This window comes from Rhinolophus sinicus, linkage group LG11 (assembly GCF_036562045.2).
Source record: "Rhinolophus sinicus isolate RSC01 linkage group LG11, ASM3656204v1, whole genome shotgun sequence".
NCBI classification, from domain to species: domain Eukaryota; kingdom Metazoa; phylum Chordata; class Mammalia; order Chiroptera; family Rhinolophidae; genus Rhinolophus; species Rhinolophus sinicus.
The window spans coordinates 1,595,870-1,621,880 of NC_133760.1; the positions used below are offsets into that span (position 1 = coordinate 1,595,870).

The 26,011-nt window shown below is 52.5% G+C and overlaps 2 protein-coding genes across 8 annotated transcripts; one reads left to right on the plus strand and one right to left on the minus strand.

Moving 5' to 3' along the window:
* Positions 1–329: 329 nt before the first annotated feature.
* On the plus strand, positions 330–16,120 carry BRSK1 (BR serine/threonine kinase 1). 3 transcript variants are annotated; one of them, XM_074316044.1, is made up of 19 exons: positions 330–830; positions 2,331–2,425; positions 2,530–2,615; positions 4,667–4,807; positions 6,772–6,888; positions 6,968–7,001; positions 7,087–7,155; positions 7,428–7,574; positions 8,012–8,043; positions 8,461–8,631; positions 9,164–9,261; positions 9,474–9,633; positions 9,878–9,938; positions 10,412–10,781; positions 11,173–11,221; positions 11,325–11,448; positions 11,960–12,161; positions 13,294–13,383; positions 15,428–16,120. In XM_074316044.1, exons 1-19 carry the CDS (start codon positions 695–697, stop codon positions 15,583–15,585), a joined length of 2,340 nt encoding a protein of 779 aa, XP_074172145.1. In that variant the 5' UTR covers positions 330–694; the 3' UTR covers positions 15,586–16,120. The 3 variants fall into 3 exon arrangements, with proteins under 3 accessions (XP_074172145.1, XP_019566496.2, XP_019566497.2); XM_019710937.2 differs by lacking the exon at positions 330–830 and adding an exon at positions 2,039–2,057; XM_019710938.2 differs by lacking the exon at positions 330–830 and having other exon boundaries at positions 2,530–2,619.
* TMEM150B (transmembrane protein 150B) lies at positions 15,829–23,595 on the minus strand. 5 transcript variants are annotated; one of them, XM_074316047.1, is made up of 7 exons: positions 23,427–23,595; positions 21,958–22,835; positions 20,795–20,854; positions 20,642–20,709; positions 20,282–20,409; positions 18,947–19,130; positions 15,829–16,621 (listed from the first exon to the last, which is right to left on the minus strand). In XM_074316047.1, exons 2-7 carry the CDS (start codon positions 22,191–22,193, stop codon positions 16,410–16,412), a joined length of 888 nt encoding a protein of 295 aa, XP_074172148.1. In that variant the 5' UTR covers positions 22,194–22,835; positions 23,427–23,595; the 3' UTR covers positions 15,829–16,409. The 5 variants fall into 5 exon arrangements, with proteins under 5 accessions (XP_074172148.1, XP_019566501.1, XP_074172149.1 ...); XM_019710942.2 differs by lacking the exon at positions 23,427–23,595 and adding an exon at positions 21,006–21,081 and having other exon boundaries at positions 21,958–22,096; XM_074316048.1 differs by lacking the exons at positions 21,958–22,835; positions 23,427–23,595 and adding exons at positions 21,006–21,081; positions 21,470–21,923.
* Between the last annotated feature and the right edge of the window lie 2,416 nt (positions 23,596–26,011).

Below are 26,011 nucleotides of genomic sequence, written 5' to 3' on the forward strand. Positions count from 1 at the left end.
GGTCTCTGGTCCTCTCCATCTCTCTTGTTACCATATCTGTCTCTATGTGGGACTTCACCTCCCTTCGTGCAGCTCCATCCCTGCCCCATCTGTCTGTTCCTCAGCTCTCTCGCTCCATCCTCTCTTCAGCATCCCAGCATCCTCCCACCTCCTCTCCATCCCTCCACCTCCCAAGCCCGCCCCCTGCCCCGCTCCCCCCTCTCCGAAAGGGTTAACTTTGGGGAAGGGCCCGGAGTCCCCGGATGGTGATGTCAGCGTGCCGGAGAGAAAGGACGAGGTGGCGGGGGGAGGCGAAGAGGAGGAGGAGGCGGAGGAGAGAGGGCTCGTGGGGGGGCGGGGGGGAAACCTCGGCCTGCAGCATCCGCCGGCCCGCACCGCAGACACCACCCCCCCCCCGGCGGGGGGAGGCGCAGGAAGGGGGGGCAACCAGGGACTGGCTGGGGAGGGGGGGCCGCACAGCCCCCCCCTCCCGGGCCATGCTGACTCCCGGGGCCTGACCCCCCAGGCCCGCCCCCCCCCAGCTCCGCGGCCCGCCGACTGGGGGGCCCAGCCCAGCCCCCTGGGGACCCCCGGAGAGTTGGGGGGCAGCCGGGGGGGCCGCGACAGAGCGGTCGCTGGCCCCCACCGGAGAGACGGGGCGACCGGTCGCAGGGGGGGCGGCCGGGGGGCCGGTCGGGCCGGGACCAAGGGCACCATGTCGTCTGGGGCCAAGGAGGGAGGCGGGGGCTCCCCCGCCTACCACCTCCCGCACCCACACCCACACCCACCCCAGCATGCCCAGTATGTGGGCCCCTATCGGCTGGAGAAGACGCTGGGCAAGGGACAGACAGGTGAGCCCAGGGAGGGAACACTTGGCGGGGGCGGGGGCAGGGGAAGCTGAGGGCAGAGGGCGGGACTCAGGGGTATTCAAAGGGCAGGGGCTGGCCGCTCAGACCCCTGGGTCCCTCACAGAAAAGGAACTTGGGGTCCAGACTGCTGGGTCCCCAGGATAGAGTAGGGAAGAGGCTCAGACTCTGGGGTCCTGGGGATGAGGGGGCTGGGGTCCTGGACTCCTGGAGGATCCTGGGGCCCAAGGGCTCCCACCCGGTTGGGGCAGAGGTTGGAGGGGCTCCGGCAACGTGGGGAAGGGAGGCCAGCCTGCAGCAGGGATGGTGGCAATGAGAGCAGAGGTCCTTGGTGCAGTACAGACGCAGGCTGGGATGAGGTGCCGGACTGGGGTGCGCCCAGGAAGCTGCTTCCCTCTGCACTGTCCTCTGGCCTCAGAAGGCCGTTGGAATGATAGGGAGTGAGACTGGGGCTGTGGGGTCTACAGCATCCTCCCTCTTCTCCAGCATGCTGGCTCAGTGTGAGCACCAGGAACAGAGGTGCAAGGTGGATGTGAGAGGCAAATCCTTCAGTAGTGGCTGTGGGGGGAGGCGGCACAAGTCATGGTTTCTTACCTGCTGAATGGGGGTGGAAGCTGAACACCTGTGACCTGGGCAGAGGGTCCAGGGAAGGCTCCAGAGTCTCTATGAAGCTGAGGGCCAGGGCCTGAGGTAGGAGGGGAGAGAGTCAGACCTCCAGAACCTAGTGATGAGAGTGGGAAGGTGTTGCTGACCTGAATTCCAGAGTTTTGGGGAGGAAGGGGCCATGGGCCTGGCTGCTGTCTGAGGGAGGGGGGCTGGAGGCCCAGACTCCTGGGTCTAAGGGGGCGGGGCTGGGGGCCTGGACTCCTGGGTCTGTGGCTTTGGGGTTTCCTTTGGGGAGTGGGCATACCTTTGGGGGTTGCATTCACCTAGCTACAGCTGCTATTAAAAGAAGGGGATTAGAATGTCAGGGTTTGGGAGAAAGTAGAGAGGATGGTTTGGGAAAGGGGCAAACATGAGATTATATTCCTTGGGAGACATGGAGTCTTCCGAAGATTGAAGCACAAAGAATTCAAGGAAGTGATGGGTGGAAGGAGAGAGAGAGAGGTTTGAAGGAGGCAGATTGGGAGAGACAAAACTATGGAGACACAGTGAGGAAATACTATACGGAGAAATGAACTTGTACAGGCACCCCGGAAGGACAGAATCGAGGTGAGAATCAAAGGCGGCTATGGAGATGAAGGCATGTGGGTGGATGGACAATCAGGAGGAACAGAACTCGGCAACAGGGAGTGGGCAGAGAACTGTGTTTTGTGAGCATGGCGACTGTCAGCCCCCAGGAGCTCAAGTCAAGGTGAATCAGGCCACTGTGAAATAGCCAGTGGGAGAAGGAGTAGGAAACAGGGTATCAAGGGGTGCATAAGAGCCAGATTGGGGGACAGTGCTCTGGGAGCACACCCCACATTTTCAATCCTGCTCCCCTAGGGCTGGTTAAACTCGGGGTCCACTGCATCACGGGCCAGAAGGTCGCCATCAAGATCGTGAACCGGGAGAAGCTGTCTGAATCCGTGCTGATGAAGGTGTGTGTGTGTGTGTTTCAGGGAGAGGGGATCCTTATGGAAATGGGGGGGAGGGAGACAGGCTGTGCTGACCTCCATTTCTCTGTCACCACCCTGTCCCCCAGGTGGAGCGGGAGATCGCCATCCTGAAGCTCATTGAACACCCGCACGTCCTCAAGCTCCACGATGTCTACGAGAATAAGAAATATTTGTAGGTATTTATAGACACCCAGCCCCTCCATGCGCCCTCCCCAAGTTCCTAGCATGGGAGCTTTCTTAGAAACAAGGCCTGGAGGGGCCTGGGGAAACTTGAGGTCTCCCAGCTGGGCCACTGAAGGTCCAGTTCCTTCTCGGGATAATTCTGTTATCTGCAGCCCAGAAACTAATGATAAGCACAGGGACACCCCCCTGCACACGCATAACACTGATTGTTCCCACACTGACCTGGCATGATGTTAACAATTTAATGTGCCTCAGCGACAGGACCACCAAACCTGAGCTGCCCTGAGAGGGAGACAGAGGCTGATCCTCCCCCTTGCACTCCAGCCCCAGTCGCTCACTCCACTGCACTGAGGGAACACACTATACTGAATAATCTGGATGTCCTTGACCAGACCCAACTTGCTAAGGACAGATCCCTACTCGCCGCCTCGCCTCATACCCCATTTGCTAAGGCAATGGGGCCTAGCAAAGCTCAAGGCCCAGGGATTCCTGCTTCCTCCCAACCCCCACTCTGGAGCATTGGAGGCCCCTCTCCTTCTCCAACATAACTCTGGGCACTATGACTGGACAATCCAACAATGGGACTCCTTAGGAGTTCTGAGTCCCTCTCTCAAAGCTGTCCTTGCTTCAGACAATAGGCCTTTGTCTGGACTCTGGTGACCCAAGGGACAGCTGGGCTGGGCAGCAGGAGAGGGGACAGCCCCGCTGCCCCCACTACACAGTCCCCAGGATGAACTGACTCCCAACACCCATCAGATGCTAAGACAGGTTTCCCCAGACGGGAAGCGGCCTTGGCCCCAGGGCCTCATGGGAATTGTAGTCCTTGGGCTTCCCCAGGTGTGGCAGTAGGAGCTATCACTCCCACTCCAGGGGAGTTTGTGTCTCACTGAGGAATCTCAGCCTTCCAAGACCTCACAGAAATTGAGCTGGGGTTGGGGGGGAAGGGCTGATGGGAGTGAGAGTTTTTAAACTTTCCAGAGCCTCATGGGATTTGGAGTCTTTAAAATCCAGGTGGCTGATGGGAAGTAGGAGTCTATGTCCCAGAGGCTTATGGGAGTTGGGAGTTTTTTTTCACCTCTCTGGGGTTGATGGGAGTTGTAGTCATTTCCTTCACAGAAATTGACTTAGATTAGTACACAGTACCATCATTATTGCTAAAAATTAGTGTCATTTCAGTTTATTCACCCCAGAGACTTATGCGAATAAGAGGCTTGGCTTTCCAGGGAGCCAATGGAGATGTATGGGTGGATTGTCTCTATTTCCCAGAATCCTATGATAATTGGGGGTGTCCATCCTCCAAGTACTAATGGAGTTGCCATAGCTCTTGAAACAACTAGCAGTCAAAGTGTTAATATTGTTGAAGTTACCATAGGCGTTTCTGCTGCCTAGGGCTGATGGGAATTGAATTTTGGCTTCCCAAAGGCTGATGGGTATTAGAGTCTCTTCCTCTCAAGGACTAATGGGGATTGGAGTCTTTACCTCCCGTGAGGCTGATGGGAGTTGTAGTCTTTAACTCACAGAAGTTGACAGTGACGTGGTGCACACTGCAAATGTCATTGCCTAAGAATAGATGAGAATTCCGTTATCTGCAGCCCAGAAACTAATGATAATCAGAACTTTGGCTTTCCAGAAGCTGATGGAAATAGGGGGTTTATTTCCTAGGGGTCTTGGAGAATTGGGACCTAGTTGCTAACGAAATTGCCTTATCTCCTGAGGACAACTATAAGTCAAAGTGTTGACCCCTAAGGTTGACATGGGAATCTCCACTGCCCATGGCTGACAGGAATTAAGTTTCTGCTTCTCAATGACTGATGGGAATTGGAGTCTCTACCAGGGATTGATGGGAATTGGAATCTCTTCCTTCCAGGGACTCATGGGAATTGGAATCTACTCCTTCCAGGGATTTGCAGAAATTAGAGTTCTCTGCCTCCATGGGATTGAGTCTGGTATTGGGGTCGAGGGACTGATGGAAACGGTAGACCAGGCTCTTTGGTCCCTCACTTGTCCCTTCCAGCCCTCTACCCGCTCCATGTCCCTCAGGTACCTGGTTCTGGAGCATGTCTCTGGAGGTGAGCTGTTTGACTACCTGGTAAAGAAGGGGAGACTGACCCCCAAGGAGGCCCGGAAGTTCTTCCGCCAGATCGTATCAGCACTGGACTTCTGCCATAGCTACTCCATCTGGTGAGGGGCACAACTACTAACTGGCTTCCTATCTCTATGGATTTACATTTTGGACATTTCATAGAAATTGAATCCTACTATATGTGGTTTTTGTGACTGGCTTCTTTCATTTAGCAAAACATTTATAAGGTTCATCCGTGCTATAACAGGTGTCAGTACTTCATTCCTTTTCATAGCTGAGTAATATGCCATTGTATGGATGGACCAAATTTGTTCATCCATTCCCTGGTTGGTGGACATTTTGGTTATTTCTCCTTTTGGGCTATTATGAATAATGTGGACGTATGGACATTCATGTACAGGTTTTGGCGTGTACCTGTGTTTGTTTTCAGTTCTCTTTGTCTTTTCAGTCTTTCAATTCCACATACCTAGGAGTGGAATTGTTGGGTCCTATGGGAGTTCTATGTTCAGCCTTTCGAGGAAGTGCCAGACCATTTTTCAAAATGGCTGCACTAGTTAACATCCCCACCAGCAGTTTATGAGGGTCTGGATCTCTCCACATCCTTGTCACCACTTGCCATTATCTGGCTTTTTGATTATAGTCACCTTAGTGGGTGTGAAGTAGGATCTCATTGTGGTTTTGACTTCCATTTCCCTGATGGTTAATTGTGTAGAACATCTTTTCATGTGCTTATTGGCCATTCCTATATCTTCTTTGTGGAAATGTCCATGCAGATCTTTTGTCCATTTATTGAATTGGTTGTCTTTTTATTGTTGAATTGTAAGAGTTATTTATTCTAGCAACAAATCTCTTATTGGATGTATATTTTTCAAGTATTTTTTTCCAGTCTGTGACATGCTTTTGCATTTTTACAACAATCTCTAGTGAAAAGCAAAAGTTTTACATTTTGACGAACTCCAGTTTGTTGATCTTTTTTTTTTTTTTGCTTTTACAGTTCATGCCTTTTTTTGTCCGATTTAAGAATCTTTGCCCAGCTTAAGTTGCTAAGGTTCCCTCCTATGTTTTCTTCTAGAAGTTGTATAGTTTTAGCTCTTGCATTTAGGCCTGGGATTCATTTAAAATTAATGTTTGTATTTGGTGGGAGGTAAGGGTTGAGGTTATTTTTTGGAATATGAACACCCACAGGAAAAGATCATTCTTTCCTCTCTGAATTGTTTTCAGCTCTCAAACCAAGATATTAAACATGCAGCATGTTTATGATTAATTAAGGTACAAAATAGATGCTTTTGGTTCGTCTTTCAACTTCATCTATTTGCACCCCTCTCTCTCTCTGGGATGGGAATTGGAGATGGGGTGGGGATCAGGGCGGAGGGATTCAGACTTAGGGGTAAAGCTGGGTGATAAAAATGCAGCTCATGTCAATTGTCAACACCTCCCTATTGACAAGACGGTGTCAAAACCCTGACATTAAAAATACTTACCTCCAAGGGACTATAGTCAACATACTTAACAACCAGTATGACCCAATTCTGACCACTTCCAAGAGAAATAGTAGAATCTCCAGCCGTCCCCGCCTCACCCCCCCAGACAGTAACTCTTAAATCTTAAGAAGTTTGGCCCTGGGGGGAAGGGAGACCTGAGGGAGGGACCAGTGACAAGCTTGGGGTAGCAGTATTGTGTTTTTATTATTCAGTATGGAAATATTTAAATATTTAAAGAGCCAGTTCAATATCAGTCCTGCTTACCTCAAAATATCTCACCTCATACATATTCAAATATTTGTGTATAAAATGATACGACATATGGGGGCTCCCACAAAATAATCCAGTGTTGCAAAGAGAGACGATGTAGGGGTATCGATGAGAGAAGACTCGCCCTGATTTCATAATGGCTCAAGCCAGGGAATGGGTACAGGGGGCTTCTCTATGTTCTTCTATCTACTTTGGTACATGTTCGAAATTGTCCCTAGTCAAAGACTCCAGAAGTCTCCCCCTCTGAGACTGAATGGGGCCTAGGCTTCCAGGAGGGAGACAGAGGCCTGAGCCCCACCTGCCTGTCTTAGCCACAGAGACCTGAAGCCTGAGAACCTGCTTTTGGATGAGAAGAACAACATCCGCATTGCAGACTTCGGCATGGCATCCCTGCAGGTGGGGGACAGCCTCCTGGAGACCAGCTGTGGGTGAGTCAGGGGCCTGCCTCCTGAGTCCCCAGTGGAGGGGTAAAGCTGGGCAGAGGCTCACGTCACGTCTCTCCCTCAGGTCCCCCCACTATGCATGTCCAGAGGTGATTAAGGTGAGTGAGGAGCAGATGGAGGGGATGGGAGTGGAGGGAGCCTGGCGAAGAAATGAACTTCATGGCTGGTCCTGATCCCTTCCAGGGAGAAAAGTATGATGGCCGCCGGGCAGACATGTGGAGCTGTGGGGTCATCCTCTTCGCCCTGCTTGTGGTAAGGTGCCCCTCGCCTCTCCTCCATTTCTAGAACAATCCTGCCTGGTGGAAGCATAGAACATGAAGTTCCATCCTCACCCCAGGGGTTGTGTCTCAAATATTTAGCTGTTATCAGGAAGGTGGGTTGTGTATTCACCAGCAGACCAAGATCCTGGAGGTAACCATTCAGTCACCGAGCTGTGGGCTGGTCCAGAGGGGGGCCCCAAAAGGGATGGGGCAGCCAGGAGCCTTGGGAGAGCTTGGGACAGTGGTGGGTCATTTGTCACCCAGGGGGCTCTACCCTTCGATGATGACAACCTCCGCCAGCTGCTGGAGAAGGTGAAACGGGGTGTCTTCCACATGCCACACTTCATTCCTCCAGACTGCCAGAGCCTTTTGAGGGGGATGATCGAAGTGGAGCCAGAGAAAAGGCTCAGTGTGAGTTGGGGGGACCAGGACAGTGGGTGATGAGGACAGAATCCCTAAGGGAGTCATGAGGATGGATTTCCAGGACGGGCCTGTCAGTTCCTGGGACGATGGCTAGGAGGGGAGTTGCTGACTGAACCTCAGCCCCAAGTCCTGCAAACCTGCCACTTCAAAAAGGGGAGGAGGATCCCCCACTTCTGCGGGAGAGCACATGCACAGACAGGCCATCCCAGGTGGCCCAGGCAGGGTCCAGAGTAGTTGGACTGAGCATGCACAGGGCAATACCTTCAGCCGCCACTAAGGGGAGGCAAGAGCAGTCATCCAGCCGTTAGTGACAGGGAGGGTAGGGGGCAGTCAAGGACCCCTAACACCACCCTATCAACTTTCATTGCGACCAACTGTGATCATACAACCTCACTTGTGCTTCTCTACGACCCACCCCCTCACAGCTGGAGCAAATTCAAAAACATCCCTGGTACCTGTAAGTATGGAGGAACTGGACACAGGGGTTCCTGAGGGAGGGACAGTAGTCCAAATATCCAGGGCCCTCAAAGCAGGAGGGCCGGCTACGGGGATGCCCCAGTTCCTGAATGAGGAGGGGCTAGGGACTCGGAATTCTGGGTCCTAGGGGAAGAGGACACAGGTGGAGGAGGGGCTGGGGGCCTGGACTTCTGAATCTGAGGGAGAAGAGGGCTTGGAGCCTGGACTCCTGGGTCTGAGGAAGGATTCTGGGGGGCTAGGATTCTGGATTCTTGCTTTGAGGGAGGAAGGGCTGGGGGGCCTGGATTCCTGGGTTCCCAAGAGGTGAAGGCTGGGACCCAGGACCCCTGAGTCTCAAATAAGAGAGGGCTGGAATCCCTGATGCTGGGTTCCCTATCATGTTTCTTCCCCTCCTCAGGGGTGGGAAACACGAGCTGGACCCATGCCTGGAGCCAGCCCCAGGCCGTAGGGTGGCCATGCGGAGCTTGCCATCGAATGGAGAGCTGGACCCCGACGTCCTGGAGAGCATGGCTTCCCTGGGCTGCTTCAGGGACCGCGAGCGGCTGCACCGCGAGCTGCGCAGCGAGGAGTAAGGCCTCCGCCAAAATATACACTCCCGGTGAACTGCGGTAGTTCCCGCGACAGCCCACAGGGGCGCGACAAGGGCGTGCCTGGCCTCGCGCACGCGCAGACTCCCTGGACGCGGCAGACTGGCCTCTAGATGGGGCGTGGCTTAAAACTCCCGCGTGGAGCTGTTCCCAGAGGAACCACGAGGGGGCGGTAGAACCAGCAGGGAAAAGACAGACTGCTGAAAAGTATTAACGGATGCTGAGACAGACTTAGACGGTGTGTCTCCCATAGTACTTTACATATAGTAAATGCTCAAATGTTAGATATCATCATCATCATTATCTTTATTATTATTATTATGATTGAGTAAAGTGATGCTGAGATATACACCAAGACAAAGGAACCAACCGTTTTTATACCTAGGAAAATTGAACCATAGACAGAGATACTGGGAGGACTGAGCCCTCAGAGAGCCACAGCTGCAAGGAGTGGGTAAGAACCGCCTCTGGGACTTGACCTCTAACTCCAATCCTCTCCTCCACCCCCAATAGGGAGAACCAAGAAAAGATGATATATTATCTGCTTTTGGATCGGAAGGAGCGGTACCCCAGCTGTGAGGACCAGGACCTGCCTCCCCGGAATGATGTTGGTGAGAAGGCAGGGCTGGGAGTCCAGACCCCAAATTTCCGAGGGGGGAAGGAGCTGCAGGACCTGAAGTTCCAGGTTTAGACTCCCTGACTTGCTCTGTGACCTTTGTCAAAACGCCTCTCCACTCGGGGCCTCAGTTTCTCCATCTGTCTGAATGCCATGTACAGCTGGATGAATCTGTCTTTTGATTGGATTGAAACTCTCGGCCCTCAGACCCCCCTCGGAAGCGTGTGGACTCCCCCATGCTGAGCCGTCACGGGAAGCGGCGGCCAGAGCGGAAGTCCATGGAAGTCCTGAGCATCACTGATGCCGGTGGTGGCGGCTCCCCCGTACCTACCCGACGGGCCCTAGAGATGGCCCAGCACAGCCAGAGGTAGGAACCCTGCCCCTCCAATGGGATTTACAGTCCTGGGTGGGGAAGAACTTAAGGGTTCTAACCCCATCCCCATCTCTAAGTTGTTGTGTGATTGAGACAAGTCACTTGCCCTCTCTGGGCCTCGTTTCCTCATTTTGAAGGAAGAGGACATCTGAGCCTTTTGAAACACTTCCTCCTGGTTTTTCCTTCTTTTTTTTTTTTTTTTTTTTTGTTGTTGTTGTTTAATCTATCCTGGAAACAGATCCCGTAGTGTCAGTGGAGCCTCCACTGGTCTGTCCTCCAGTCCTCTGAGCAGCCCGAGGGTAAGGCCAGGTCCCCGATGAATTGAGAAGGGGTAAAGGGTTGAAGATCCTGTGTAGCAAAGATCGAGTTTCACAAACTGTAATTCCCATGAAGTTTAGAAATGTTGCCTCCTTGTACCTAACGGGCCAAAGACCCAAGGCCTCATTAGTATTTTAATCCATGGGCCATTTCCACCTCTTAGGGTTGGGTGTTCACTGGGTCTGAAGGGTTCATTTACTCATTTAAAAGAAGGTGATTGAGCGTCTACTGGGTACTGGTCACTGCTTGGTTTACAGCGGTGAGCATGATAGAAAAAGCCCCTGTCCCCTTAACAATGGGGATTGCGGGGGGCGGGGGCGGGGGGGGGCGGGGGGGGGGATAATTGGACTATAAGTTCCAGCATGCGTCGGGGCCCTCCTGAGTGAGTGTGAGAATGGGCGCCTACAGCTTCCTGGGAATTGTAGTCTTCTCACCCGCCTCCGCTCCTTGACAGAGTCCGGTCTTTTCCTTCTCACCGGAGCCGGGGACTGGAGATGAGGCTCGGGGCGGGGGCTCTCCGACTTCCAAAACGCAGACGCTGCCTTCTCGGGGCCCCAGGGGTGGGGGCGCCGGGGAGCAGCCCCCGCCTCCCAGTGCCCGCTCCACGCCCCTGCCCGGTCCCCCAGGCTCCCCACGCTCCTCCGGGGGGACTCCCTTGCACTCTCCCCTGCACACGCCCCGGGCCAGCCCCACTGGGACCCCGGGAACAACACCGCCCCCAAGCCCGGGTGGTGGCGTCGGAGGAGCCGCCTGGAGGAGTCGTCTCAACTCTATCCGCAACAGCTTCCTGGGCTCCCCTCGCTTTCACCGGCGCAAGATGCAGGGTACAGGGTCCCTGGGGGCGTGAAATCCTGAGTCCTAATGTGGGGAGGAGTCTGGGGCCCAGATTCCCGTATCCTAGGGGACGATGGGGCTGTGAGCAGAGATGCAGGTGATGGAGGAGATGGGGCCTCTGCCTCTGAAGGACCCGCCTCTTGGGCGCTCTGGCTCACTGTTCCATTGGCTCGTGGCGAGTCAGCCCCACCGGGGGCCGTGGCCTAATGGGGCCCCAGCCCTAGAAGAAACATCAGGCAGCCTGTCATTTGGGGGTGTTTAGCTACTGGGAGGTGAATAGACACTGGGTCTGGACCCCCTAGTTGGAGGCGACTGCTGGCCTGTGTGCTGGACGCGAGGATGATGGACAAGTGTTGACCATGCCCTCCCCTCCCCCCCCAGTCCCCACCGCAGAGGAGATGTCCAGTTTGACGCCAGAGTCCTCTCCAGAGTGAGTCTGACAGGGAAGAGAAAAGAGGGGATGGAGGGGAGAAGGGGGAATTCATTCCCTTAGCTCCCTCCTGACCCTCTTCCAACCATCCCCTCCCACTCAGGCTGGCAAAACGCTCCTGGTTTGGTAACTTCATCTCCTTGGACAAAGAAGAACAAATATTCCTCGTGCTAAAGGACAAACCTCTCAGCAGCATCAAAGCAGACATTGTCCATGCCTTCCTGTCGGTGAGGGGACTGGGTCCCCATGTACCCTGGCCACCATAGAACTACAAATCCCAGCAGCCCTTAATGTTCACCACCTTAGCACAGGCCTGACTTCTTTCTGGGGTGCATGGGATTTGTAGTTTTATAGACAGTTGGGTTTGATCATTGTGGGAGCAAGGATGCAGGAGAGGTTTGTTTTGTCCTGGGCCTGGAAGTGATGAAATAGGATCCTGAATTACAGTTACCACATATTAGTAGTGGCTCCTGAGGATTGGTGATTTGCCATTCCCTTACCATTAAGTTGGGAATCAGTTGCTCAGTTCGTCCTCTTGTACCCTGTTTATATAGGAGGGGGAAAAACTACAAATCCCAGCAGGCAATGGGGCTTCCTGATGCCTTTTATTGTCCTTTTGCCCCAGTGACTGATGGGATTTTTAGTTCCTTGGGCAGAGGCAGTGGTAGGGTTCATTATCCATTCACTGGAATCAGGTCACTGGAATCACTTCCTACTTATGTCCCCTACTTCTCTCAGATCCCCAGCCTGAGTCACAGTGTGCTGTCACAGACCAGCTTCAGGGCTGAGTACAAGGCCAGTGGTGGCCCCTCCGTCTTCCAGAAGCCCGTCCGCTTCCAGGTGGACATTAGCTCCTCTGAGGGGCCAGAGCCCTCCCCCCGACGGGATGGCAGTGGTGGTGGTGGCGGCATCTACTCTGTCACCTTTACTCTCATCTCTGGTAAGTTTCCCTCGACTAGACTGCCCTAGCCAAGTGTTTGGGACGTTGAAGACACCTGAGGTAGGATAGCAGCCCAGGAGGGCAGCATAAGGGAGGAGGAGATGGTGCTGAGCTGCTGCTGGCTGTGTGAGCCCCCTCCTCACTCAGACACCCACATCTTCTCCCTTTTCTCCTCAGCATTTAATGTGGTAGCAACATTTACAGTGTGCCTAGTGCTTTATATGCACTATTTCCTCAAAGCTTCCCAGCAGCCTTTGAGGTGTTAGTAATCATCCATTTGATGGATAAGAAAACTGAGTCCTCGATTGACTTGACCAGAGTCACACTGCACACTGTGACAGAACTAGGGCTCAGCCCATGTCTCCTGACCTCCCAGTACAGAGCTCTTCCTACTATTTTAAGACTCTATGTCAGAAGAGCGAAGACATTGGTGCTGCTGTCACTAGTGGAAAGTGGAGAAACCAAGCTCTCCATTCCTGCACCTAGAGTAGACATTACCAATTGATCGCAGCAGTTGTTCCTGTAGAGTTCAGGGCAGCCTCAGAAACTCAAGGCAGCCACAACCAATCAAGAGTAGGCACAAAAGATAAAAACCACAGAAATGCCTTGTTTCCAATTCTGCTTTGTTCCTGAGTCCCGATAACAAGAGTTTGGAGAACGAGGGATACCTCTGTTCTCCTTGTCAACGGGGTTAATATGTCACAATTGGGAGATGAGCTTGCTCCCATAATTTCTAAACCAGGTTGCTATGGAACACTGGGGTGTTACATCACCAAAATGAATTATGGCTTTTTTTTTTTCTTCCTTAAAGACTAAAATACAGAACATTCTCAATTTTAAGATTTTCTTCCTCCCATTGATTTTTCTTACATTTCTAGCTGCATGGCCTTTACTAGAAACTAACAAGTAATAGAACCTACTTAAATAGAAAACTTGTTATCTTAAATCTAACGTTTCTTAGCTCCATTTGCAAACCATGGATTTATGCCTGGTCCCAACAGACTAGGAGAAATTGAGACCAAGAGGAGGGAGAGTCCTTTGCTGGGTGGAGGGACCACAGGTTCCACAGGATGGGAGGGCCTTCCCTGTCCCCATATGTCCCCAAGTCAGTCCGTTTCCCTGCCCCTTCCAGGTCCCAGCCGTCGGTTCAAGCGAGTCGTGGAGACCATCCAGGCACAGCTGCTGAGCACTCATGACCAGCCCTCCGTACAGGCCCTGGCAGGTGGGAGGCAGGGATGTGGGGCTATCTCCCTCTTCTATCCTGTGGGGTGGAGGGGAGGCTTCCTGGTGACCATGTGCTTCAGCATTTGGTTTGCAGGTGAGGCTTTAGCTGTGGGGAAGCAGGGCCCACCTGTTGTTGCGCTGACGCTATTGTTTCATTGAGGCCTCACCTGCTGACCTGTGAGCAGGTTCCTGGAGAAGCTGGTGTCCTTTCTGGCCTTGCTGAGCTGGAGAATGTCAGGAGACATTCTCTAGGGGGTGGGGCTTCTTGGACACTAGACTCCTTGTCATAAAGTGGAATTCCCAAACAACCAGGGATGACCAGAATTCCTAAGTGGAGAGAGAGTCCTGCTCAGCTCTACTCCTGAGATACGGCAGCTCCTCCCCTTGGAATAGGTATCCCATAGGCCCCATGGGAAAAGGGAGCAGGTAAACAGGACCCCAGCCATGAGGGCAGGAGCTTGGGTGGCCTTGTCACTGGAGAACCCCAAGTCCCAGAGTCAGGTCTGCGTGGCAGCAGTGGTGCCAGATGGATCCCATTTCACCAAGGTCAGAAATGACAGGGCTGATATCAAGGTGTCCCAAGAACCGGGCCACACTTCCTCCTGGAAGCTTTGGGGTGGGGAGATCTGGTTCTGTCTTCCGAGAGGCCACAGGCCCACATTCCTTTGCTTGTCTCCCATCTCCACAGCTGGTGACACGGCATCTTCTTGAAAGTCATTCTGTGGTCACATCTCCTTGTGACCCTGACCTCAACTAGGAAAGGTTTTAAGGTCCTACCCAGATAATCCAACACAATCACTCCACCTGAGGGCTTTAGCCTTAGTCACAACAGCAGGGTTCCCTTTGCCTTATAAAGTAACATAATCATAGTTCTCAGTATCAGAAGATGGACCTCTTTGCAGCAGTGCATGGTTTGGCCTATCACAGCCCCCAAGGGGACATCTGTCAATGTCTGGAGATATTTTTGGTTGTCTCAGTTTTGGGGGAAAAGGGATGCTACTGGCATCTCATAGATGGAGGTTAGGGAGGCTGTGAAATACCCCAAAGTGCACAGGATGCCCCCACAGCAAGGAGATATTAATATCTGGCCCCAAGTGTCACTAGTCGGGAGTGGAGAAACCCTGCTCCATTAGTCTCCACAGGGCCTGGTTGCCCAGACAACCAGAAAGCAAGTTAGGTTCCCTGAACCTTTCTAGACCTGTTTGCCAAGGAAAGGTGGCCTTAGCAACCAGCGTTCCCAAAAGGGTACAACCTTAAAGATGCAGGACCTACAGGCACCCTTGGGGCTTTAACCATGTAACTTATAAAGGGGAACAGGGCAGGAAGCAACCTCCAGTCTGCCCCAGAAGGGGGAAGAGCCTTATTGGTTGCTATGACAATGAGCCAGTCTCTGCTAGGGGACCTCAGGTACTGTTTTGGGCCCTATAGAAATTGTTAGATGACTACTGGCAACCAGTGCTGCTATCACAGTCCCCTAGTCGGGAAGTCAGGCCCCACAAAAAGGTGACCCCAGTTAGGCAGGCCCAACTGGGAGGGCTTAAGACCCCCAAACAACCTACTATAGGCACTGCAGGCCCCATTGCCAAGGAGCGTTCCCCCTAACAACCAGCGTAGTGGAAAGTAAGGAGGGACCCTCTGGCTGTGATTTGGAGAATTCAAATCATATCTGTTGCCATACAAGCTGTACCTTAGCAAAGAGGTTGTAACCATTGTCTCTGAGAATGTCTCCTGAAGTCGGGCAATAGGGTCTCACTTGGACAAACTTGGCCTGGTTTCCAAAGCCACAAGGTTTGGAGGGGGCCTAGGATACGTGACCTGTTGTTCTAGGGTTGCCAGGCCTGGTTGCTGGTGTGTGTCCCGCTGGCAACTATCTTCCCAGGCTCCCAGCCTCATGTTGGGGGCTTGGGCCTCAGCACACTGTCACCGGAGCGCGATCCCTGTGGTTTGGTGGCCTTAAGATTACTGAGGCCAGTTGATAGCAGGAACCTCCACGCTGGGCTCCACAGCTCTAAAGCCTGTGCCAAACTGCTTTCTCCCCATAGATGAGAAGAACGGGGCCCAGACCCGGCCTGTTAGTACCCCACCCCGAAGCCTGCAGCCCCCACCTGGCCGCCCAGACCCAGAGCTGACCAGCTCTCCCCGCCGAGGACCCCCCAAAGACAAGAAGGTCCTGGCCACCAATGGGACCCCTCTGCCCTGACCCCAGGGGGCTGGGGAAGGAGGGGACCCCCCTCCACCCCCCTTCCCTGCCCCCCAACTGTGAATCTGTAAATAGGGCCCAAGGAGTACATAGGGAGGGGGGAGACACAACAAACTCAGCCTTGCCCTGCAGGGATGGGGCTCAAAGGGCCGTGCCCAACGGGGGGTGGTTTTAGGGGGCACTGAGGGCGGGGAGCTGTTTCTATTTTATTTATTGGTTAATTTATTATTTTATTTATTGATCAATCTCTTTGTGGGGTGGGGTGGGGGAGAGACGGGGGCTGGTTGGATTGGCTTAGCAGATCCGGATGGACAGAGCCATCTGTCCTTGTGTCATCCCCAACTCTCCCTTTCCGGGCACCCCTCCCCAGGCCCCCCCTCCCCCCATGCCCTTCTGTTCTCATTTGCGGATTTGCTCTCCGGAAGGAATTCTGGTTTCATGTGATCCTGCCTGCGTCCCTGTCTCTGATTCTGCCGGTTGCAAAAAAAAAAAAAAAAAAAAAAGTTTAACAATAATAAATAGCCTTGATCAGGGATGGCTGGCTGGCCTTGGCCTCTCACTTCCTGGGTGGCCCTGATTGCAGGGGTGGGGCTGGATGGCAGGGACAGAAGGGCACAAAGATTCCCACCAACCAGTTGTTTACAGACCCACCACACGTGTACACCCACTAGGGTCCAGGAGGGGCATAGATGGCACATTCTTGAAAGTTCATCTCTGATGATTCATCCCCGAAGTTGCCTCCTCCGTTCACCTTGGGGACTCCAGAGACTGGCATTTTTTGCCTCCACCAACTTTTGCCTCTGCAAATGGGGGCAAGGTCTGTGTCAGAACGCCTGGGCCGGCTGGGCCTGCAGGGAGATGGGGGAGGCTGGCGGCGGAGGGCTCAGACTGGAGCCAGGCTGGAGACACAGGGTGCAGCTGTCCAGGCCAGAGAAGTCGACAGCCAAGAGGCCAAACAGTGTGAAGAGCAGCATGGCAATGGCCCACTCGCAGGCAGCAGAGGCAGAACGCAGCAGCCAGGTGTGGAGGATGACCACTTTACACAAGGGTCAAGGGCACACAGCCACAGGAACTATCCAGACGCGCAGCTGGTTTGCCATGTGACTGGGCAGGTGAGGCCATCTCTGGGAACCCTCCTGTGACATGCTCACCCTGCCCCGGCTGGAATGACCCCTCTGGCCAGCCACCCTCCTCGACGGTTCTAGGACACTCAAAGGGATGCCCTCCAGTCCTGTCTCCATCTCAAGCTGTTTCCCAAATATTTTCCCCCACATGTCCCTCCTGTTCTTACTGCATTCCCAATATCCCAGAACAAGGTTCTTATCCTCCCGTCAGCCTCCCCTGATCTCCCCGCTTATCCAGGACAGACAACCAGGTGTATTGCTTCCACCCTCAAATACCCAAGGTTTCCTAAAGACACCCACCCATCCATGGCCCTCAGGTTCCTCTTGCTCACTCCCAAAGATAATTGAATCTTCCTCCTAAAATATCCTTTCTCTAGGTGCCCCCACCATCCACTCGTGCCCCAAATCACCCCTCCCACCTCCATCATGTCCCATGGCTAGCTGGTTAACCCAAGTCTTATCCTGTCTGCCTTGCATCTATCTCTGCTGGTTTGCCTTATCCCTTCACTGGCTCCCCAGTCCCAACTCCTTAAAACCTTTTTCTAACTGCAGTGCACGTATAATCCAAGCTCCAGCCTAGCAAAGACGCCTCTTGGTTTCTGGAACTTCCCTCGCTGGAACACTCTCCCTCCTCTCAGCCAAGATAGCTCTGACTCCTTCCAGATCAGATTAGACGTTATTTAATTCATTCAAGGATTCTGAGGCAGTCAATATACCCAGCCCCATGGATCCTTGAGCAAAAACAGTGTGAGCACCCAAACAAGCTGCTTACCCCCAGAACTAACCTGTTCCTTTCCTGCTCACAAGCTTTCCATGGCTCCCCACTGCCCCCAGGCAGAAGCCCAAGCCTCTAACCCCTCATCTTAGCGCTGGAGATCATCTCCAGCCCTGCCAAAAACTGTATCTCCCCTCTCCCGCTACTGGTTTTTCCACCCTCGGCATGCATGCACCTGCAGTATCCCCCAACCTTCTGACCCAGGCCCAAAGCATCTGGTTCTGCAAAACCAGCTCAGAATCTGCCAGGTCTGAGGCCCATCTTTGCAGATGTCCAGCCCTTACCACACTCAGCTAGCCATCTTTATGGTCCATCTCCCCCTCCTTGCAGCCAAGGGATATTTAAGCCACACAGAATGAGGACCCTGTCGCTAAACCGATGATCAGCCCGGTGGGGACTATGAAAGGGGTTGGGATGGAGCTTATCACCAACGGGGCCCAGCAGAGGAGATCTGCTGGTTTGTAGCTGGAATAGCCTTTCCCACCTGGTCCATGCAATTCAATTTGCTGCTCTGGAAAGTGGACGGGATCTGTTTAATGCAGTCAGCACAGGACCTCAGCCAGGTTTTTTCCAGCATCTTGGGAATGTAAAGGTCCTCTCAGCCTCTCTTCTATCCTCCCCAGAGGCCGGCGGTCCCCATGGTGAAGTCTGCAGCCCCTACACTCTCTCAGCGCACTCTACCTAGCAGTGATAATTATCAGTATGATAAAAGCAACTCTAGTTTACAGACATGGAAACTGAGGCTCAGAGAGAGATTTGACTCACCCAGAGGCGTGCTGGGCTGGGTTCTGGGCTGACTCACAAGTGGGTTAGAATAGAGGTGCCACTCAGTGGTGCACCGGTAAATGTTTAACAATCAACTCCAATTTGAAGTGTTTGCCAGTTCCTGTGATGTAAATACTCCCACCATGGCTGTTTGAAGCTACTAACATGACATCACCCAACATGGAGTTGGGAAGAGATACACACAGACTGCCCTTGAGAGCCTTCACAATTGAACTTTATAATGGCTCTTGGCTGAGAGACTCCCCCTGTCTGAACCTCAGTTTCCAGTCTCAGCCTGCATGATTCATGGCACAGAGCAGGTACCCCAAGTAGACAGCAGGTACCCCAAATGGTTGATCATCCTCCCAGTATTTGTTGGTCACTAACTATGTGCCAGCACTGATCTAAGCACCTCACATGTATCATCTTCATTACAACCCCCAGTTGGCCTTGTCTTTATCCACATTTGATTGATGCAGAAACTGAGGCACAGAGAAGTTAAGAAATCAGCAGACCTTCCCCCAGCTAGTATGTGGACAATGTGGGATTCCAACCCAGGCAGCACAACCCTGGATCGTCACTCTGACGACTGTGCTATAGCGGGGCTGAGAAAGGAGGGGCATCCACACTAGCACACAGCAGACCCACCCCAATGAACAACCACCCCAAGCCCTGCCCTCAGCCCCCATAAGGATACTGGCCACCATGAGAATGGTGCAGAGACTGCAGAGGACCAGGCGGAGTGGTCTGATCCAGGGGGCCCCAGGCTGGGGCAGGCTCTTCATCCTCCAGGACAGAAGGAGCTGCAGCCAGAAGTAGAGATGACCCACAAACAAAGCGAAAAAGGCCCCTGTCAGGTGCGTGGCCTGCTGGTTCTTTTGCTGGAAGGAGGAGTGAGGAGAGTTGAAGGGAAGACCTGTGGGGAGGCCAGGGCCATGAGGTGGGGAGGGGCCCCGACCAAGCCCAGGGACTGTGACTGACAATTGCCATGCCCAGTGATTGGCTCACTGAGTAGCCTCAGTCCCAAAAACACTGCCTGGCACATAGCAGACACTCATAAATACAAGTACAATAAATCTTTCATTCTCAACCACGGTAGGGGAAAACATATACTGCCACCAAGGGTGTAAAAATTGGTGCTTGGAGGGCAAAATAATTTTAAATATTACAATGGTTTGTGGCTTACCAATATATGGTATATATTATGTTAAAATTTTAAAATATTAAAAATTTCATGTGAAAAGGGATGATTAAGGAAAATTGTTTTAAAAAGGCTCCTCAGGGGAGTGATGTCATAGTTAAAAAAAAAAGAAAGGTTGAGGAACACAGGAATAAGTGAATGAGTGAGTGAATGGTTATACAAATATGATGGGTCGTTATTGAAAAGCTGGAGGCAGCCTCTGGTCTGAGCACCCAATGGTTTCGCCAGCCTTTGGAATCAGAGATATTATAGTAAAATAAAATGATAACATAAAGTAAATCAGTAAGATTTCTCCATTTATTTATTCTACAAAGATCTACTGAGCTTCACTGTTAAGAATGCAGGTTCTAGAGCATATGAATCTGGGTTCATTTCTGACCACCACAGACCAACCGATAAAAAATTAAAAAAAAACCTCTGCGGGATTTCTCCAAGAAGGACCTACCTAGAGTCCTGTGCCAATGAATAAAAATAGTACAGAATGTAAAACCAAGTGAACACTCAACCCGTGCGGTTTGCAAACATTAAGAATGAGTGAATCTTAGTAATTTCATCATGGGGGTGGTTGGTGGCAGGGAATTACCCCTACGTCCTAGAGTGCAACCTAATAATTATAAAGAGCTTCCCACGCGGCGCTCCATTCAAATAACGGAACTCGCCACCGCCACCCAGGGCCCTAGACACACAGAGAAATACAACTCCCAGGAGGCTGTGCGGGGACGAGCCCCCGAAACAAGAAGCCGGCGGCCCCGAGGAATGCTGGGAGTTGTAGTGCCAGACTCTGGCCGGTCAGAACCCCGGGCTGGGCTCCGCGAGCCGACTGCGTCTCACCTGGAAATTGCCCACCACGGAGGTGCCCAGCGCACAGAGGAGCCCCGACCACAGAATCATCTGGTTAGGCCACTTTCCGACGCCCCAGTCCCGGAGCTGGTGGTAACGGAGAATGCAGATCCAGGCAGCTGGGAGGAGAGGGAAGTGGGCAGGAGACCGGGGACCCACCCCAGGAGAGGGAGGGCTGTGGGATGAGAGAGACTGGGGGTCCAGGGGTGTGAGCCAAACTCCTGGATTTGGGGGAGGAGGGACTGGGAACCTAGCCTCCTGGGTCTGAGGAAGGAGGGGCTGGGGACTCCTTGGCTTGGGGCGGTGGGGGCGGGGAGCAACGTTGAAGGGAAAGCGCTGGGGCACAGTTACCCATAGCAGCTCCCATGTTGAGCAGCTGGCTGAAGATGCAGCTCTGAGGGGGGTACGATCCACAGAGACTGGGGAAGATAAAGGGTCATCCTGTGGCTCCTCAGAGCCAACACCCCCTTTCCTCCCAATGGACCCTCCAAGTGCCAAAGCTACCTGATATAGGGGATGCCTTCGGTGAGGTTCACAGTCCTGTTGGACACTGCAATGGCAAAACTGAAAGAGAGGGAAAACATCAAATGAGCAGCGGTTTTCAGTGACAACTTTTCTGTTATCCCCCCTCCTCCCTCAGACCCAGGAGTCCAGGCCCCCAGTTCCCAGCCCCTCCTCCCTCAGACCCAGGCATCATCCTGCCTCTAACACTTACACCGTCCAGATGCTAGCGACAGCCCAGACGGCCAGGAAAGCAGGCAGCACGGACAGGTAGCCCCACATGCCAGATTCTGCAGGGGGAGTGTGGGACCACCAATATCTGTGTGTGTCTCTCCCACCCTCTTCTCTCTCTCCCCCACCTGCCCATCGTCCCTCCATTTTAGGTGAGGAACTTTCCCTAAGGGTCCAGGTGCATCAGACTATGGCATCTTGCCTCTGAGGCCCCCCAGCCTCTGAGGCCCCCATTGGCTCCCAGGCATAAGTATGGGCCCGGGTCTGGTTGGTTGAGGCCAGCTCTCAGCTCTGGGGCACTTTCCCTATCTTACAACTGTCCTTCAAACACCAGTCTTCAACCCTGATCTAGAAGTTTCTCCCAGCTGCCCTACTCCAACCCAGCTCCCAGGTCTCTCCTAGCCCCTCCCCTCTACTGCCAGCTGCAGGGCTCCCCAGGATGCTCACCTGTCTCTGTCTCTCTCTCTCTGTCTCTCTCTCTCTGTCTCTCTGTCTCTCTGTCTCTCTCTCTCTCTCTCTCAGTCCCAGGACTGGGGCTGCGTGCGAGGTTCAAGGAAGAGGAGCTGGGATGTGGGGTGGGGCTCCGGCGGGTGTGAGCTCTCTACAGAGCCAAAGTCCACACTGAAACAGCTGCAGGACAGCGTCGGGCCAAGAATCTGATCGCCACTTTCTAGGGACCTCACCCCCAAACCACCACTTCTGGTCTCCTCAGAACCTACCAGGCAGCACCTTAGCTTTAAAAGGCCTCCAACTTCCTCCTGCTTTATAGGTTCAACTGTAAACTTCCAGCCCTTATCTTCCCCAGGACCCAGAAATGAGAGCTTCCAGTTCTCTCCACCCTCCCTCCTTGGGGGATCCAGATGTCTGGGCCACCAGCTGTTCTAGAACACAAGCATTTATTTCTAGCCCCTGGGGTCCAACCTCCTGGCTCTTACCTTTTCAAGGACCCAGAATCCAGGCCTGCAGGTCCATCTCTTTTCTGGGTGCACTTTCTGTCCTTAGGTTGCTGGATGTAGGGCCTCCGGTGACCCTGCCTCCTTCCCCCAACTTGCCTTCCCCTCTCCCTTCCTCTACTGGGCTGGAGTTCCCCAGCAGACAGGGTGTGAGTGGGAGGGAGACCTTGGTGATGACATCTCCACCAGAAAGCAAAGGCTTCCTCTACTAAGACCATTTCTGCTCTCTCCACACAGCAAGCAGCCCTCCACTTTCCGGCATCCTGTCTCTGGGTACGTGGGTGTTTGGGCCCAGCCTCCTCCTGCTTCCACAGGCCCAGGAGTCCAGCCCCCAGCTCTTCCTCCCTCAGATCTAGGGAGTATCTCCTCCCACAGTACCCCACCTCTTTTTTTTTTTTTTTAATTGAGGTAAAATTCACAAAACATAAAATTAACCATTTTAAAATAACAATTCAGTGGCATTTAGCACATTTGCAAGTTAACCACCACCTCCATCTAGTTTGAGAACTTTTTCATCACCCCAGAGGGAAACCTCATACCCATTAAGCAATCCCTCCCCATTTCCTCCTCCTGGCAGCCGTTGGCCACAACCAAACTGCTTTCTGTTTCTATGAATTTGTCTCTTCTGGACATTTTATATAAATGAAATCATATACTATGTGGCCTTTTATGTCTAGCTTCTTTCGCTGACCATCATGTTTTTGAGTTTCATCCATGTTGCAACACGTACCTGGGCACCATCCCTTTTTATGGCTGGATAACATTCCATGGACTCCACCTCTTTTGGGACTTTTCTGTCTGAAGGGCCCAGCGATCAATCAAGAATGAGAATTCACCCCTCTCCTCAATGGGTTCCCAGCCTGAAAAGCAGACACACATGGATCCAACGATTAGAATACAAGGTATTATAGCAAATGTAGCACAGGGCATGGTGGCCCCAGAAGAGGAAGTGGCTGATTAGCGATGGTGGCCACTCTGTGTGTGGTTGTGGAGGAAGGTCTGGAAAAGAAGACGGTGTGAGCCTGCGAGCTGTAGGGAGGCTTTCTCAGTCAAGTCCAGGAGGTCCCTGAAACCTGGCCCGGGACAGTCAAGTGCCTTTGTCTGCTGTGTTACACAGTGTAGGACCCACTAGGAGAAATGAGCCAGGACCCAAAGCTCTTAATTGCCATGAAGGATTTGGACGTTACCCTGAAGGTACTGGGGAGCCATGGAAGGATCTTGAGCAGGGAAGACAGAAAGGAACTGACACAGATGGTATGTAGGTAGGAAAGAGGTGTAATGATAATAACCTTTAACACATCACTAGTGCCAGGCAGGCACTGCCCTTAGTGCTCCATGTGGGTTAACTCACTAATTCCCATTATAGCCCTGAGATGCCATTGGCATCTTTATGTACCAGGTTCCTTAATTCTCGTGGAAGTCGAAGTGCTGGTTTCTTGACTAAAAAGTACCTGAACTAGTTCCAAACTTCACACATCCAAGAAGGTCCAGGGTTTTCAACTTGGTGAAACTTGAGTTCGAACCCGGCCTCTGCCGCTTAAGAGCTGGGTGCCTGTCTAAGTTTCCTCTGGCTGCTGTAACAAAGTACCACAAACTTAGTGACTTAAGACAACATACATTTATAAGCTCACAGTTGTGGAAGTCAGAGTCTGACATGGGTCTTAGGGGCTGAAATGAGGGTGTCAACAGAGCTGGTTCCTTCTGGAGGCTCCAGAGGAGAGTCCATGCCCTTGCCTTTTCCTTCTATAGCTTCTAGAGATGCCCACATCCTTCAGCATGTGGCCCCTTCCTCCGTGTGTGTGCAGAATGCCTCACTGCAAAGTCTGCTTCTGTCATCATGTCCCCTCCTCTGCCTCTGATAGTGACCCCTTCTTTCACTTACATAGACACTATGATTACATTGGGCTCACACAAGTAATAAAGATCATCTCCCCACCCCAAGACCCTTAATCTAATCACAGCAGCAAAGTCCCTTTTGCTATGAGAGATGCCATCATCACAGGTCCCAAAGATTAGGATGTGGACACCTTTGGGGGGCCAATATTCTGCCTCTAGTCACCTTGGGTAGGGGGCTTCAGTTTCTTCAATCTGTAGATACAATGTGTAATGTCACTGGGTTTGCAGTCTGGGTTTGCCTCTCCATCTCTGCCTCTTGCTAGTGGTATGACCTGGGGCCAGTGGCTTCATCTGTGTGCACCTCAGTTTCCTCATCTGTGAAATGGGAATAATAAGAGTAACTACCTCAGAGGGCTGTGGTGTAGAATCAATGAGCTGATCCATTTACGTGGGGGGTTGTGGAAAGAATCAAGTGAAGAGGAAAAAAGCCACAGTTCGCCTTGGCTGGGTTCCTGGCACATGGTATTTGCTCAGTACAGGACTGTTTCTTTCCAGGGGGCGTACATTAGCTGCTGGTGACAAGAGGGGGATCAGAGCTCGTGGCATACACGCGCGCATGTGTGTGTGTCTGTTTTCCATTTAGCAAATATTGACTGAGGACCCACTGTGTGCCAGCACTGTTCTAGACCCTGGAGACACAGCAGGGAACAAACAGACAAAAAGTACCTGGTGGAGTGAGGCATGTTCTCATCCTTCTCCACCCCCACACCCCTCCGCCCTCCCACATCCTGCACCCCCCACCCATGCCCAGCTCCAAATATTCCTCCTCTTTGTCCCCTCTTGTCAAGGGGCTTAAGCCTGGTGGGCTACTTTCAATTTGGGGATTAGTCTCCACCCACTGTCCACGCAGGCTGGCAGACTGCATTTTTCTGTATCCTTCTGGAAACTGGAGTTGCTGGCCTGGCTCAGCTAAGGGGACGAGACTGTGGTCTCCCTCTGGGTGAGATGATGTTGCACTTTCATGTTTAGGAAACCACTTCCGATTGGGGTGGGAACTGTTTTTCCCAGAGGAGGGACTGTGCCAGCGCAGGGAATGTAGGTGTCCCAGGAGCTTGGTTTTCTCGGCTGTAAAAGCAAAGATCATAATGATGCTGGGGCTCGAGTGTGAGTTCATGTGACGACTTAGAATAGTGCCTGGCCCCTAGGAAATGCCCCGTAAAGCTAGGTATTGACATCATTGGGTCCTCAAGTGACTTGTGCATTTCTAAAGAGCCATCTGTAGGCCTAGAAGTTTTGCTGCTTTGTAGAAGAGATACCTGGACCTCACAGTCTTATTGTGTCATTAGGTCCTCCAGGAAGCAAGTATTTTGATAGCGTCAGAAATGGAAGGAATTTTTTGGAAGTGATGCCAGTGAAAGATAAAGGGAACAGGGGTGGGCAGTGAAAGCCTGACAGGCTGGGCTGTCAGTCTGCCACCTGTGAAACTGAAACTGGAGGCCGAGTTTGGGGCTCATGCTGCCAGTGCCACTCAGCCAATAGACCGACACAATAGACCGGTGGTGGGTCATAGAATAAATGTTTATTATCAGAGCACCCGTGGTCTGAGAAGGCAGCGGGTTAACACCTCCCAAAACTGCCTCAATATTTTCAGACCAACTTGGGATACTTAAGGGAAAATCTGGGCGTTCCTCCAGAGGCTACGTGATGGTTCCAGGGGTCTGCATGGAGCCTTCCCCCTGGTAACATGGCTCTCTGGTGGCATCAGCAACCCCGGAACAATGATGGGAGCAGCCTGGAAAGAATGTTAGACCACAGAGATTGTGATCAATAAGCCTAAGGGTATTAATCATAAGTTTCAGGGTAATTTTTTTCGGAAACAGGTAACTGGGTGTGACAGGGGACATTCTGTGCTCAAGCCGCGGGGGAATGGTAAGGAATAGGATCTATTGTTAAGCTATAAGTCAAGAAAAAGTGAGGCTGAGAAGTTGGGAACTGGGCCTGTTTCAATTCCCCTGTCTTTTATTCATTTTATTTCTATAAAATTAGTATGGTTGCAAGGGTAGGGGATGATGACCTTTCTCAACTGCTTCTGATGAGAGAGGGCGTCATGCCTGCCTATGAGAATAACGGGGAGGGGGCTGTTTATGGCATATCCAGCATTCAGAGATGCTATTGCCCCAGCTCTTATGTTAGATCCCAG